General features: G+C 39.1%; 1 protein-coding gene and 1 long non-coding RNA gene across 2 annotated transcripts in view; one reads left to right on the top strand and one right to left on the bottom strand.

The window, feature by feature from the left end:
- TTC27 (tetratricopeptide repeat domain 27) overlaps positions 1 to 10,149 on the bottom strand; it is a 140,345-nt gene extending 130,196 nt beyond the window's left edge. The window contains exons 1-3 of the mRNA XM_085301181.1: positions 9,935 to 10,149; positions 6,888 to 7,065; positions 1,373 to 1,502 (exon numbers count right to left, since the gene is read on the bottom strand). Coding sequence (XP_085157307.1) covers positions 1,373 to 1,502; positions 6,888 to 7,065; positions 9,935 to 10,022 — 396 coding nt within the window. The 5' untranslated portion in view covers positions 10,023 to 10,149. The remainder of the gene's footprint in view (positions 1 to 1,372; positions 1,503 to 6,887; positions 7,066 to 9,934) is intronic.
- Positions 10,150 to 12,738: 2,589 nt separating this feature from the next.
- The window catches only part of LOC146597986 (uncharacterized), a 30,550-nt gene continuing 26,388 nt past the window's right edge, over positions 12,739 to 16,900 (top strand). The window contains exon 1 of the long non-coding RNA XR_014895362.1: positions 12,739 to 12,816. This is a non-coding gene — a long non-coding RNA (uncharacterized LOC146597986). The remainder of the gene's footprint in view (positions 12,817 to 16,900) is intronic.

The raw sequence follows: 16,900 nt of genomic DNA, 5'->3' as shown, positions 1-16,900 counted from the left end.
ATTTTTCAACTTGCCATTTATATATTAACAATGTAGCAAACTTGCATATTTATCACTACTTCCAATTCCTACAGTCTATATTTAACAATATTCTCAGTTATCACTTTGTATTAATAGTAACTAATGTCTGGTTTCAGTTGTCAAAAAATCCTCTATGTTAAATAACAGCTAACAAAGTAGCATTTATAGGTGACAAAGGCATAAGCAGATTAGTCGCGTGTTACTGAATGGAAGCTACAAAAAAATGTTCATCTCTTTTGAGAATGACAAGAAGATTCATGCCTTCTAAAAGGAGGAAGAATATTTGGCAATATTTAGGAGGCTGTCTGAATAAAAAAGGAGGAAAGTGGAATTTTTCAAACTAGCTTTTAACAATTGGAAAATTGSATTTCTAAATGGCCCATCTGATCTGTATTTACTTATACCCCAAATTTTTAGAAATGTTTTATACCCCAAATGTCTTTAGAAAAGACAGAAGAACTTATCTTCAAAAGCATWACATTTTAATCATGTTCCCACTTAAGCATAGAAGAAAAAGTAATTGAAGTTATCCTCCAGCCTCACTTCCCTCCTGATATATTGCAGTAGTCAGTCAGTATCTTACTATAGCTTTAATTCCAAGCRAAAATTAATGCTGAAGAAGCTGTGATGAACCACAGATACAGGAGTAGCAGACATAGTTTGAAGCACGGTACTGCCACCAGAAACCACATATGTATCTCACTAACCTAACTGCAAGTTATGGTGTTGACCAGATATAGGTGTAAAACGATGCCAAAGCAAATAATTCTGATGCTCCTCAGTTTCAACTCCTATATTCCCCTCCTTTTTTGGAAGTGCTATTTGTCTTAGTKATTTCATATTAATAGCAATGTCATTCACATGGCATCATCCATGAATCTGACAGGATGCTGAGCAATCAAATCCTATTCTCTTTTATTTGGCAGATATTCTGCTACTTGCAAAATACCTAGCTTCTACCTCTCTCCAGAAAGGGAAAATTTCKAAGCCATTTATTAAGTATCTTTCTTTGATCCAGCTGAGAATACATCCCAAAATAAAATAAAGTTTACCAACTGCAAATGACCTTCAAGCAAATGCTACCATGCAATAAACATATCTTCCGCATCCAAATCCGATGCTTCCAGCATGAAATCTCTTCAGTACTGAAGGCAAACACAGTAACTGCTTTTAGGAAAGTGTATAAAAAACTGATACAGCTGATGATACTTCCAATAGCAGCCAGTAGGACTCAATGACAAAGGCAATTCATTCCCACCCTCTGTCTCACAGACCTGTCTTTTCTGGATAAATGATTTTTTTGTGAATTGCAGTGACTATAAAAAGGCAGCTTATTAAAATTCAAGTATACCTCACAGAATTTCTGTAACAATGCAGATGGCAAAAAGTCCTGAGGCTGTAACTGAACAGGAGGCCCAGTCCAATTGCTTTGAACAAAGAGCTGCAAACTGCCCACACCAAGTAGAAACGCCAGTCGCTGCCTGCAAGATAGATAAGAAAAGCAATTAACAACAGATTAAATTTTTAATTAAGACTACAAAATCTGATTAATTCTCATACTAATTCAAAACCCTCAGTCTTAAAAATCTAACTCTTGGTATAATGAATCTAGTACTCAAGAACACAGAGCCATGTGGAAAACTGAAAGGTATGGAAATACATTTAGTCATGTAGAATGGTTATAATTAATTACAACACTTTGGAAACAAAATTAAATTATATTTTCAGAATTTAGGACTGTATCTAATTATCAGAGATCAGTAGGAGATTAATACAGGAGGCAGATTATCCTATATTTGCCTATTGCAGTGTTATGTTTTCCTACRACGCATCTTTTCCTCAGCATCGTCAGAAAGAGAATATTACATTACTGTATGTTCCAATTTAACATGCTTATTTCTGTTTTGGCATAGCCATTTATTTTCACTCCCCATGATAGTTAAGCAACAAAATTAACCTTAAAAAAGTTCAGAAGTACCACCTCAGACTTGCTTCAGATACTTTGACAGTAGTTATCTCAATCACTCATACTTTTAACTTAAAATATGCATTRTTTTTTAAAAGGTGAAATTCTGAGAATTGTTTTTCTTCCCGAAACTGAGTATGACAAGCTTTTCCTTATTTACAAAGCTATGCTCATCTAACTYCATTACGTTACTAATGATATAGCCAGCTACAGAAACAAATAACCCCTGTAGTCTGCAGAAGGTAGGATAGAATCCCTCAGAATGCAATAGCAGATTTAACAGGTGCAGACTTTTAGGACACTTACAAATYTCTGATTTGTTTTTGGACTTCTTTAGGACTTTCAGCCTTATTGTGTTGTAGATCAGTCATGTGCCAACAGAGGCCCAGTTGCATATCACAGACATACCTCCCATATAGAAAAAGTTAACATTTTAATTGTGCTGGTCTGATATAAAACCAGGTATGTTAAAGAGCATAACTGAATTCGAAAGACCTAGTTGTTCTGTTTCTGTAAAGGGACTCAGAGCTGCACGATTTTCCCAGAATGGGAAAAAAATGGGATAAAATATTATACAATTCCTGAAAAACAAGCAAGCAAGCAAAATGAAACAGAAAAGCCACATATAAACAAGTGGCTGGTGGACAAGAATGTGTCAAAAGAAGTAGGACCATGAGAAAGAAGAAGTGGGGAACACTTGACCGAAAAAAATGAAGGGATCCTTGAGGAGAGTTAGAAAGCAAAGAAGTGGTATAGAGTTCTTGTTGAACGATTAGATTTACTAGTTACCATTATCCAGATGGTAACTAGCTATCCATAAATACTGTTTGAATACATATTCATTACCACTCATATTACCATTAAACTTTTAAACAASTCAAAGACATAAAGCAACAATTATAACGATTACCATACACTAAGTTATTAATAGTACACCTAAAGCAACACAGGCATAAAATTTCAAATTATTCTCCTACAAGTTATGCTTCAAAATTTCAAAAAGAAAAGATATTATAAGGTATAACTGATCATCTCTGTATTGGGATTTGACAGATGAACTTCAGTCTTTTTAAGGCTCATTTACATTTTTTTTWATGATTTCCTAATACTAAAAATCTGATTTTTAACATTCTGATGTCTATACACAGCAGATGAAGTTGCTTGAAGTCTTACTACAGTCATATCCATGCAGAATGCCTCTGCAATGACTGAAGCAGATCCCATTGCTGTGACATCATTTTACTTCAGTCTTTCCACAGACTAATTTGTCATCGCCAATTGCTTGTTCTCACTTTCAAATCCATGAACAAGCTCCGCTTTACTTATCACTCAGTCTATATCAGAGCATTAATCTCGAACTGCAATCCCTGCAACAAGGCTAGTCTCCCTCACCTATCAGTTAATTTTTTTCCTAAGAAATTCTTTTATGCTGTCTCCCTGACTACCCCTCTAACTAGCAATGCAGTTCTGTAAATGCTTACCTCCCAAATGTTGCCTTAAAACTGCTCTTTTGTRCTACCTGAAAACCAACAGAAGTACAGCTGCTAGTATTCTGCTTATTTTGGTGACCTACATAGTCTTATTCCATTCTTTTATTTCCTTAGCTATCCACCCATCTTGCTGGTTCTTTCTCTTTTTGAATGGGGTTTTCCAATTTTTGTGTGTTTCAAATGTTTACACTAAGCTCAGCAGGATTGTGATTCATAATGCAAAATTAGGCACTTATATAAATAGTCCACTGTAATATTTATACTGCTTTATATATATTTGCTCAGATTCAAAATAAAGCAAAACTGACCATTTATATTTGGAAAAATAATGGATTTGCATGTTATGCTAGAATTCACATATAAAATATAAGAGTAAAAAAAATACTCAATAGCCTGTCTATGYTTAAAATAAGATTGGGTTATGTTTTTATTTTTCTATGATTTCCCTTCTGTACTTTCTGGAGGGAGGGAGGAAGAGGAGGGAGGGAGGAAGAGGAGGGAGAGAATGAGTTGTTACTTTTTCCAAACAAAATGCATCAGCTCAAGCTGCAAAAACAAAAGAACATATTTACTTTTGGTTTTCAATATGTATGGCACACCAGTTTATTGACTATCAGATGCCCCAAGAGACATATCAGAAATATCATTCAGTGTTCATGTTGAGAAATCAAAATATAAACTTGATCGTATGCACTTGTTTTGGAAAGTTTGTTATTCATTAATATATTGAGTAAGGTAAACATATGKTCAATAAAAAACAATGTTATTGCTCATTTCCTTGTTCCTCTAGGTTTTAGAACCAAACACAGTAAGAGGTGTTCAAGCTCTTCAGAATTCTCCTAAAACATTTCACTATTTCCTTGTGTTCCACACACACTTTCCTTCCAGTCTCTAGAATCAAACTATATCTGAGGCAAAAAATGCACTTCCTTCAACTGGAAGTCAGGGAAAAACAAAAAGATATTCCCTTCTATATAGACACATATATACTACCAAACTATATTTTTCTATAGAAGATAAGTGTTAACCTTTGAATTGAGTAGCCATAGCAGGAAAAAAAAATCTTTTTTAGGTTTAAGAAGAATACTTTGAGACTTTATTTTTAAGCCAGGAAGTTTAAAAGTACCGTATTGAAAAATGCCCGAGGGATAGAAGGAGAAAAGCAGTTAAGATTATGAAAAGGTTGCAACAAATTTTAAAATACTGTTAAAATACTTTTCTTACTGAACCATGGATGTGAAAGTGGGAAAAGTAACAGATTTTATCAAAAAAAATCAAATATTGAGCTGTTTTGCTCTCAAGCTTCTTAAGTTGYAGCATCAGTGAAAGAACTCCATAAGTTTTTAATGCTATTATAAAACTGTACTTTGTGTTGTTTTGTATTGTGCTAAAAGAATAAGGTTAACATTATCCAACTTTTCATTTTTATTTGAATTGAGATCCCACTGAGTTTTTGAATTTCCAGAATTAAGACTTGCAGTTCAGGAAAAAAAGCCAAAATTTGAAYTAGGACCTGTCTACTGAAAGTCACAGAAAGTCACCATATTACTACATTTTCTGAGCTAGAACTTAGAGATTTACTGCATTTGTTAGGATCACTGGGGGTTGAGGAGAAGGGTCAGATATTTTGACTGTAAGCAGTGAAAGGTCAACATAACAATATGAAAAAGTTGCATTAATTTCCTCCATAAGGCAGTCACATAGGGCACAGGGCCTGCAGCTTGAAAAATAACTGTGGAACACATTCTAATCTAGAAAGTCACTGGAGACAAAGAAGCATGCTACAGATATAAGTGCTGGAGGCCATGCTTACCTAAAACAGGAAGTGATCTGTCTTTTAATTGAAGATTTTCTATTCTGAAGATGATGCAAACAATTTTTCTTTCAGTGCTAATATCATTCAAAATGTCTCATATTACTAATGGAGCCTGAAAAATTAATTTGACTGCTACAAACAGAACACCTTCTGGAAGACACTAGTACATTTTGAAAAGTATACGCTCTCATTTTGACTAAAACTCTAGCCTGTAATCTTGGGCAGATAAACCTCTGCTTCTGAAAGGTTCACTGTTGTGGTTCTGCTTTCATATCTTTGGACAGAGGGCTTCTAATGTTGCCTAGAGTTGCAGAAGAAATGAGGAAAGCTGTAAGACCAAAGCACCTGAGAAACAGATTGCTTTCTGAGCACTAGAGCACCATCCTCTAAATGGGACATAAACTGATAAAAACTCATAGAGGGAAGAGAAGATGATGCATCACCATGACAAGAAATTATAAAGTATTAAGTATAGCATATTACTGAATGCATGATACATGATCATTTTTAACAAGCTAAGCAGTTTATAAAGGCTATTTCTTTCATGTGCAGCAGCGTGTATTTTGATCAATGATTAAAATCAGGATTGGGTTAATAGTTTTCAGTCTGTTTCAAGTTCCAACAGACCTTTATTTGCTGCATCATTCAGAACAAACTATTCCAAGAACACAGAAGTTAACAATATTGAATTTTTTTCTCAAAATCATGTCACYATATAAACTCCAGCTAGTATACAACAGCAGCAGCACAACAACAAAAAAGAGACACAAAATCCCTGGGAACAATCTCTGAACATTCCAATTCAGAAAACAGAAGCATATCATTCTGCATATACATACATACACACACACATAATTTTATATATATATACATACATATATGTATATCTGTGTACATATACACACATACATATATACAAACAAACACACACACGTTTTCTACTTCCACAACTCCTGGTGTGAAAGATTTTAGTCTATTTATTTACTTAGCAAATTGTATACACTAAAGTCAGACTCATTATCAATAAGATTAGAATAGGCAAAAAAATTAAGCTAGAGTGAATCTATTGCAAAGGAAGTTTTGTGAACAAAATAGTTAATCTATGGACACCACCCATGAGTAATACCTAACTCATTTTACAATAAGATTAAAAAAATTGTACTACAAATCAGCCTGAAAAATATGAATAAACATTGCTTTGACAGTAACATTCCATTGTACTTCAAGTATTCACATGTATGTAATGCAATGCTTCAGAGATAAACGTGTTAGTAAGTGGCTGGAAGATGCAAGGCAAGATGGCTTCTTTATACCAGCAGCCTCAGAGGTACCACTGTAAATAAAGCTAAAGTTTTCAGCAAGCTTTCATATCAAAATACTATCTAATGAAGGAAACAAYTGATGCTCCAGCAGGAATGTTGGGGGAGGGGGAAAGGGGAAGAGGAGGAACTCGCATATCATAGGAAATTAATTTTCAAATTTTCTCTCACTCAAGAGTTTTCAGAGACCACGTATTTCTAAATGAAAAAAATGCCCTTCGTAAAATCTAACACGACCTCTATTGACCTTGCRTATAATAGGCAATTATTTCCACCTTTCCATGTTATCGGCCTCTGCAGGRCAGTCCAGGTATGCTAGTATCTGTTTCTCCAAGTAGCTGTCAATGTTCTCCTCTATCATAGATGGTGCATTGAAAATATTCTGGATGGTTGAATTTGAAAATATTGCCTCGTACTTCCCATCGAAAATCAACTGCAACAACAGTCCACTTTCTGTAAAATAAATAAATAAATAAAGTGTCAAATTTGAAACAACTTTATCTTAGAAGAGCTATTCAAATCAAAGCATATACATCTCCTCTTTGAAAAAAAAAAAGAAATTTTAATTTATCTTGCAAAAAGTGCAGCGGTATTTAAGCCAAAGAATAGCAGTAGCAGGAGTCACCTTATTCAAAAGGAATTTAACAGAGCTGGTCTTAATGCTGTATTTAAATACAAACTGTTCTACGAATACAAAGCATTAAAAAATTGCACAGGAATTTCAAGGGAAATATATGGATGGCCTTTCAAACACCTATACCAAAGTTAACAAAGACAACTTCAATTATCAGAAGAGAGGTTTTTTTTCCTCCACAAAAACATTTTAAGTTAGTGTCTTATAGTAAAATCCTACATATAAGACAATAATTTCACAGACTACAGAACCCTTTTAGGAGAACAAGAGAGCTGTGACAAAAAAAACAGTTCAATAGTTGTCAAAGTTCAGTGAATAAAATCCCACATAAAAATGCATAGACTACAGAGGTTTTTTATAAAGGTAAAATCACATTGCCCGTTCTCTGTGAATATTCTCAGCAGTTAAAGGAAAGACTATTTCCCCAACATAGATTTACTATCTCCATGAGAAGTCTACATAGGAGGTCAGATTCTTAGGAGCACTTGCTRTATCTGTCAAATCTACGTTCTATTTGTCTTGGAAAAAGCAGGTAGAGAATTCATTAAATGACATATATTCAATTCCTAAGGAGTTTCAAAACAACCAAATATTCTTGACTAGGCTAAATCTTCTGTTCACAGAAGGTACCTTCCCTTCTTTTCTCAAATATACCACAGTGCAATCAAACAAGCAGCTGTCTGTCAGAACAACTTTGAAGTGTTAAAACCTTCTATTCTTGAGCACCTCTATCAGATTTGATTGCAGTCAAAGCTGTTGCTTCAGCTACTAGCTAGTTTTAAACTAGCTAATATGAATGCTGGTAATGGTGTCGCTGAGGAAATACAGAAGTCTGCATAGTACAGATGCCTCAAGATTAAWTTGTGATTCCAGTTGAGTACTGCAGCTCTCATGTATTCACTGTTGCCATAGCTATACTAATCTTGGTACCCAAGCTAGCCAGTTTAACACTAGCACAGGTATACATCCACACAAGCTGCAGCTGTGCAAGGAAGCTAACTAAACACCAACCCCAAGCTCTTCCAGCTAGAGCAAGTAATCTAGATCTCACACGATCTGAAAAGTAAGTGCAGAAACGGCTTCAGTAGCAGTGATGGATGACTTGGTAAGAATGGATGATAGAAAGACATTCATTCTCATCTTCCTGCACCAGGCTAATTACCAATAATTTATGTTCTTTATGAGAAAGAGCAAACAAATGATGTGAGAAATTGTTTGTGCTAAATGAATTAAAAAGACTAAGCTGAACCTGGAAGGGCACATGCAAAAGAAAAGTAACACTTCTGAAGTCCTGCCGACATCATATTCACAGAGCAGAGAGATGAGCAACTTTCTCTCACCTGTTCTTTGAAGAGACTTTCTTTCACCAAATGATAACTTCCTTATATTGGATTACAGTTGCTCAGACAGGCAGTGTTGTATTTGAGTAGAATTATTAGCTGTGAGGACACTGACAAAGAATACTGATGTTTATTTTTCCAACAACACTGCAGCATARCTGTCTAGAACCTCATAAATCCTGCCCTTGATTCTATGTTTGGATTTTTGTAAGACACCATACAAATTAAAGGTCACAGTCTTTACCTTTAGTTTCAGGATCATCAGTTACTAACTAGGGCCCACTCAAGTGATGACTAAGAATCAACATTTTCTATCTCTACCACAAGATATGTTTGTTCAATAGCAATCATGTCCAAAGCTCACAGCAACACATTACTAAAACAAAACATACACAACTYGTAGTGAAAATATGAAAAAAATGACAGATGACAGTTGAGTCACCTAAGATTTCTGGATAGTACAGTGATTAAGGCTAAATAATAATTAACATATGGCAATTGAGCTAATTAGATCTACACAGTGCTTTTCCAAAATTCACTAAGTGGTGAGGTAAAGGAGTCTTGCAACAGGCTACAACCCCTAAATATTTCAACATCACAGCACATGACCTACGCACAACTGTATTTCTAGACTGACTGAAGAATGAAAGTGCCTTTGCAGCAACAAATGTCACATTTTTAAAAACTGCTGTGTTCTCCTGCAGGAAAGCTGGGTCAGTATCGACCTAATTAAGTCCTGTCAAGAGATGATTGTTTGTTGTTCCTTTAAGTAATTACAACTATAATAAAAACACCGAACAGGTAACTCATGCCAGTGTTTTTCTCCTCCTATTTGACTACAAAACCGAGTTTCCTGTTACTGCCGAGCTCCAACGGACTGCTCGTGTCACCCGCGGTTCAGGAGAAAGCCGAAGCAAGCGGCGTGACTAACGGACACCAACGGCAAGGCCCTACCGACGAGGTGGGGGCGGGGGGCGACTGCAGGCCACCCCCGAGCCCGCCAGAGCCTTTCRCCTACTGAGAACCGGGACTGCCGCCGCCTCAGCACCCGCTGCCCCGGCCGCCCGGCAGCCGGCGCCTGCTGGGGACCGGGAGCCCGGAGAAGAGCCTCGACTCGCCCCGCCGCCGCCGCCGCCCCCAGGGCGCCGGCAGGAGCCTCCCCAGAGCCCAGGAAGAGGCAAAGAGCGCCGGTACGGGGAATTAAGCCCCACCAGAGTGGGCGGAGGGAGCTGCAAGCTGCGGCCGGGGACGCGCTGGCAGCCCGCCCCAACGGCCGCGCACAACGGCCAGGGGCCTGTGTCCCCCCATCCCCCTCCGAAAACGACCAGCGACCGGGCCCGCCCCTCACCTGCCGCCGCGACTTCGCTCTGCTTCCACGCCAGGGCCTCGGCGGGGCTGAGGAAGCCCCTCAGCAGGGAGCGCTCGAGGGCCAGCATGGTCGCGCCGCGCCGCCTCGACCCCGCTCGCGGCTCCCGCACCCACGCGCGCTGCCGGCGTCCCCTCAACCCATGTGCAGGAACCGGCCGCAGGGAGCCGCCATGACACTCTCGCCGAGCACGCCGGGAGGACGCGGCACCGCGCACGCGCGGCGCAGCCCCGCCTGGGCTGTGGAAGCGGAGGCGAGCGGGGAGGGTGGGCGAGCCCGCGCGCGCGCGCGCCGAGCGGGTGGCCGCGTGCCTGGGCGCGAGCCCCACGTGCGGGCGAGGAGCCCGCCCCAACCGCCGCGTGCGYCGCGGAGCCGTTGGGCCGTTGCTCCGTCCCGGGAGGGGACAGGGCGGCTCCTGACGGGTGGCGAAGTAGAGTCAGCGGCGCTGAGGCGGGGACGCGGGTAGAGCGCGTTTCCCTCCTGGCGTTGGCGTGTCCCTGTAGCCYGAGCAGGAGCTTGGGAGGCAGGTGTGGTGGGCACGACCACGTATCCRTACTACACACACGCATGGGGAGGCCTCTGTGCTTCCTGGCCATGTGGGTTGCCCCCAAAGTGGTGTGGGTGGAGGTGCTAAGGCAGTAAGGGGGGCACTCCAGCCGGTCTGTGTATTTGGCTGTGGCCGTGGCCATGTACTGCCCCTTCCACATGGCACAGCTTGTGTGAGGGTCTGGGGAAGGAAACTAGACGGTTTATTGTGTAGCATTGGGTGGGCTTTTTGTCTGAAGGGAGGGAAGGCTGTTGCGGATACGGTGGTGAGGAGAAGCTAGAGGCTTTAACACCCCTMAGGCCATGTGGTGTCTAATTTCGGACTGAAGCCTTTGCTGGGTGGCTAGTAGCCACTCTTCAGGGCTGGGAGGGTTGGAGAGGAGCCAGCACAACCCAAAGTCCAAGAGGAGTCTGATCTATGCACTCTCCAATTTTTTTTCTTCACATTTGCTGCAGCTGAAGTTGGTTTCCTCAAAATACGCATTACTGTTAGGGCAGGCACAGATGGTGGAGATCATCAAGGGCTGTCACCTGAGTGTGTAGCAGACTACAGGGGGCAGATTTTTCAGCTTGACTTTAGTTTTATTTTGCCAGCTTTGTTACTGGAAGTAACATAAGCCAGCTAATTTGGAGAGAGCTTTCATATCTCTAGATGAGCTCTGTTCACTTAACTGYATGATGTTTTTGTCAAGATTTCTGTTGTATTTTTCTGTTTTGTCAAGATTCTTTGCACAGAATTAGGAAGTTAGAATATTAAAAATACTAATTTGTGAGTTGCATAGATATGAAAAATGGTAAGAGAAAATATTAAGTATGGTTAGTAGACACACAGATGTTGTTTTCTTTTTTTATAGGGTTCTGATAGTTTGATTTAGGTATCTACATGCCTGAAGATGCTTTGGACACAGATACCTACCTTAACAAGTTCCTGGGGCGAAGAGTGTGCACCTCCCTTCACTCCTATCACTACCTGTATTTCAGTACCTATCTGAATAACTTAAAAAAYAACTCTATCCCATTGTTTCCAAAGTCTTCATTTACATGACTTTGCATGCGCATTAGAAGAGGGAAAAAAAAACTGAAATTGAACGCAACAATTCAAACAAYAGAAAACATGTTCGCAGAGTTCTCCCTCTTCATCTTCAGTTATGGCATTTGAGCTTGYTGGAAGCTAAATGACCCCTAAAAAGATACCAGCTGAATGTTAAAGCRGAATATTACAGCCAATTTGCTTTTACTACTGGGCTAAAGCTGATTAATATGCCAACCTTATAATTTTTCTGTGATGCTAACTATATTTAGAAGGATAAAGGATGATAACAARTAGTTTTAAACGTTTTAAGTATTGTTTGAAAAGTGGTTTGAACTAGGTATAAAATTCTGTGATGATATGAACAGTTTTATTAAAAGCTGTTTTGCTCAGACAAAAACAGTTTGTGCTTTTATACTGGTTAGCTTCTAGTAAACAGGTATACCCTGAAGTGCTGGATGCCAGAAGTCATTTTTTAGAAATKGATTTCTAGGCATAAATAATTGTAAATAATTATAGTTACATTCTTCCACAGTTATTTGCTGTGCAAGTTATAGCTTTTAAATGCCTTATTACCTTATATATATATTGATTGGCTCTTGAGTTGTATACTGCTAGGAAAAAAAATGCCACTGTCCTTGATCATTTAAGATAGAGAGTGAAAATGAGCACTCAACTTCATTTGCTCAGAGTATGCAATAGGCTAACACTTTAGGGTCCTCCCAAGATTTTTAGAGGCCTCTCAGTTTGTAAAAGTAGGGAAGAATGCAGGTGTGCTTTGAGAGTCACCAGATTCATTTAATGAGGAAGAATGAATGCCAAGTGTGCAGGGTAAGATGACTCCTGTCAGCAGCTCATGTAGCAGTGCAGCTTTAACTCAGCAGTTGGGCTACTGTTGCATGTACAAGCCCTCRTTATAAGGAGAGGGATGGTTCCTAGAAAGCTCACAGATCAGCTACAGCTTTCTCAGTTTTGCAATTTAGAAAAGAACCCAGACTTACAGTCTTGAGGTGACAAAGGCACCTCAAAGGAGTGACACTTACTTTGCAGCTGTTACAACATAGTAGTAGCACATCTTAATCACAGGGACTGATGTTGTGCTTCACMTGTCTTATAGCTGTTTCGCCAGATTCACCAATTAGCCTTGAATCTGATGGTTCTCTCAAGTTTTACCAGTCAGCTAACTTATGCCCTTGCTTTTCCTAGATTCTGAATAATATAGTCAACACTCTGACAGCGAGATGAAGATAGAAAAGTTATACATCTAACTTGCTTATCATAACACCAGGTAAGAAATTCTTCTTTTGTCTTACCAACAGCTTTATGAAGTAGTAATGGGGAGAGGCAGAGTTGGATACTGCACAACACATGAAAAGAAGCAGTGTTACTCAAAACCACACTTTAAGAATGTATAGGAAAGAACATGACCAGCTGCAAACAGCCCCAGATAGCTGTCCTGTGATACGGAGGTGATTCAACAAAATTGTCTCTTTAAAGCATTGATGTTAATCTTCATTCGTTACCTGGAAAAGATTATATATGAATGTCATTATAGCTGTTTTTGTATAGTGCCCAAGATCAGTAAATAATAAAGGTAAAATAGGTTTAAAGTAACTACATACTCCGTCTGTAAAACAGAAATGTAAGCTCTAAGGCAGTCTTCCCGCTCTGAAGAGGTTAGTTTTTCTGAAATTCAGCCATTAGTTTAATATTGTCTTTCTTGAGGTCCATGAATATATATTTGCTGTTCATTTAGTGGAAGTTTCTCTGTTCCTTTGTTTTCTCCTTTTTGTCAGATCTCAACGTACCTTATTTGAATTTAAGAAAATAAACTCTTGCCTAGTTAACTGCCTAGTTAATTAGCAGAAATCTGCTGTACTTCAAATACATTACATCTGTGAGTGTTCAGATGAAGAAATCAAAGCCTGTGTGGAAGCAGTTTATTTTACTGTTCAACAAGAGAAGAATTCAGAAGTCAGTTTCATTAAATAGGCATGTCCTTTTGTATCATGCCTGTTTGTGGTATTAAATGCTTTCTCAAATAAGCACACGCAGGATCATTCTTAGGCAGTTTTAGTTGTTGATACTGCAGCATTGCTTGTCTTTTTTTCTGCTAGCCTTGAAAAGAGAGAGAAAAATAGATTTAAAAATGAAGGGTTTTTAATATTAAAGGGCCTTAATTTATCCTTGGATTCTCTTTGCTGGTCTGGAGAGAGAAAGCTTAACAAATTAGTTCCAATTGCATGCTCTATGTCAAACAAACTTTAGATGGAATAGATAGAATCTTGTATTAAAGCCAGATGATACCGTTTATCTCTTCTGTGCACTTAGTAACGTGATTATATTTTTGGACATGGAGCATGAGAAGTGGATGATCACTTGTAAACAGAAATGTTTTTCTGAAATTACCTTACATTTTATTGAATGAATGGATAGTTCTGGTTCTTGTTATGCAGGTATATCACAGCTAATTTAGGGTGGCTACCATGCTTGGGTTGTGAGACTATGCTGGCATAAGACTGGTGGGCAGTCGGAAACACTCGTGACAGGCAGTAAATCATAGAATCAGTAAGGTTGGAAGGGACCTCTGGAGATTGTCTAGTCCAACCTCCCTGCTCAGCAGGGTCACCTAGAGCATGGTAGACAGGGTTGCATCGAGGCGAGCCTTGAAGATCTCCAGAAAAGGAGACTCCACAACCTCTCTGGGCAAACTGTGCCAGTGCTCCGTCACTCTCACAGGGAAGAAATTCCCCCTCACGGTCAGGCGGAACTTCCTGTGCTTCAATTTCTGCCCGTTGCCTCTTGTCCTGTCACATGGGACAGCTAAAAAAAGTTTGTCCCTGTCCCCTTGACACCCTCCCTTCAGGTACTTATGCACATTGATATGATCCCCCCTCAGTCTTCTCTTCCCCAGGCTGAAGAGGCCCAGCTCTTGCAGCCGTTCCTCATAGGGCAGGTGCTCCAGCCCTCTGATCATCCTCGTAGCCCTACACTGGACTCTCTCCAGTAGCTTCATGTCTCTCCTGTACTGGGGAGCCCAGAACTGGACACAGTGAATAATGAAGGGGTGATGAGTTTCATATACTGAGAACCCAACTGAGTTCCTAGTGTATCATCTTCCATCAGGAACAGTGGAGCTTTTGGATAATCATTGTCAATTTTGCTTGCAAGACATTCACAGAGCTTTTCCTCTTTGGTTCTCCAAATTTTGAGTTATATCTGTGACTCTTGACCTCATTAAGGTCTGATGTGTGACTTAATGAGAACCATTGGCCATCCCTGTTTTATAACGTTGGTAAAGGTTGATGAGAACTGTGGCTGAATAATGAATGTGTGTGTTAATTATGGACTATTGTATTTGAATAAGCAGAATAGTTGGTATGCTTTCATAAATATTTTTACATTAATAAAAGCAGCTCTGCAACAGCTTATGACTGTCTTAGATTCTGAAAAATACATGAGTGAAATTGTTATATGATTATTTATTAATGCATTTTACACAAACTACATTATAGATTTTCTTTTTAAATCTATAGAACAGTAGCTGAACTCTTAGGTGTTGTAATACACCTTCCAGTGTGATTCTTCTAACTAATCAGTGCAAAGGATTTCACTTTTAATAGCAATATTGGCTTAAACGCTGTATGGTAGTATGACAGACGTTATGCCTGGTGAGGTTCACAATCCTGTAAAAATTTCAGTTCTTTGCAGCTTTGCCAATACCACAAATATTTTGGTGGACATTTTCTATACTGAATCTTTCCTTTAGCTTGGACAGAGAGGAGAATAATGGTTTTTAAAACACCATTAGGTCTGACTGGCCTCTACTAGCCTGAAACCTRCATGAAAATGAGTTTTCATATTCTTTATAATTATTTTCTTTGTAAATCTGTTTAAACTACTAGCTTCTTTGAGGATCATCTTACTCTCTGTCCTAGAAAGAACAAAAATGAGATTAACTGTTTTCTTCCAAAACCTGCCTTAAAATGCCTTTAATGTTTAGTGCATATTTATAATTTGATACAGTGAAGGATTGATGTGATCATTAACAGTGAACTAGGATGACTCATTTCCCTGTCCTTTGTGACTATTTCTGCTGATCTCTTTACTTCTCCCAGCTCCCCGGAGGAAATGCAGTGACAACTTTGACAGGCTCTGAGCAGGCTTCCAGGGAGCTGGAGGAAACTGTTCAATTCTTTTACAGTCCTTAAAGGTGGCAAAAGGATTTTTCAAATCTCACAAGTTTTCTGTGTGCTGACATTGCCTCTGACGCTCTCATGACATTTTTCTTTTCATTCATTTTGCACAGTTGGTAATCATTGAACTCCGTACATATTAGGAAATTTGTGGGTTTGAATTGTCTGAATCACAGAGCTGCATCATAATGACTCATTCTCATTATATATTGATATCCTTGCTGGGAAAGAACTGCTGTSTCTCTCTTCCTTTGGCAATTTCAGTTTGTACATTTTCTCTCCCAACTGAAGTTTTTGCTCTTACATATATCTGCAATTGAGGTTGGCCTTTCCAAGACGCCAAGTACTGTATTTCAGGTACAGCAGGTAATTTGTTACTGTATAAGAAGCTAGTATTCATTCCTTCAAGTAARTAAAATCGTATGTAGTCCCTTTAGGTGCTTTGCTAGCTATAACTGGAGTCCATCTCAGTGCACAGGAGGGTTTTAACATAAACACTAGCTGCAGAYTCTTACCGGTTGCGAACACCTTTGCTTTAATAATTCCTAAACTGTTCAGAGTAGAGATGTTGATCTTTATAAAGTGAGCAAGTGAACAGCCACTGAAGGAAAGGCCATTCTAAAATAAGATGACCAACCAGTGCTATAAATTCTTTGTATTCACATCACCTCAGAACTAACCAGCCCGGGATGAAACAGTGCATATTTGCCTCCATAGATCAATCCTAGAAGTGGTGAACCAGGGATGGCTTCCAAAGGGTAGAGGTTAAACTYGCCATATGGTCTTCTAATCTCTCTGAATGTAGATGAGGCATTGTTTTTTTCAGGGCAGATTTCCAAGGTGATACTGAGGTGTGGGAGTAGGGAGTCCTGTCTCTGGAAATTGTTATTTTTCTTTATTCTTACCCTCTGCTGTAACCTTGCTGAAACATCCTTCCGCAAAGTCATTAGGATTGTAACTCATTGCACTTTTCACAAGGACTTTTCAGGTATATGTGCATGTTACTGCCAAATTCTTGTCAGCAACACTTGGGGTAAGAGCTTCTTGCCTGTTCATCTCTGGCAAAAATGCTACAGGATTTGTTTCTATACAAGATGAGGAGGAGAGATCAGGCCAAGAAGGCATAATGATAATACCATCCTGAATAAAATAGCCCTTCTAAGAATTTCCAGGGAA

This window comes from Rhea americana, unplaced genomic scaffold (assembly GCF_003343005.1).
Source record: "Rhea americana isolate MKP2758 unplaced genomic scaffold, rheAme1 scaffold_173, whole genome shotgun sequence".
NCBI lineage: Eukaryota > Metazoa > Chordata > Aves > Rheiformes > Rheidae > Rhea > Rhea americana.
This window is presented reverse-complemented; position numbering and strand designations above follow the sequence as displayed.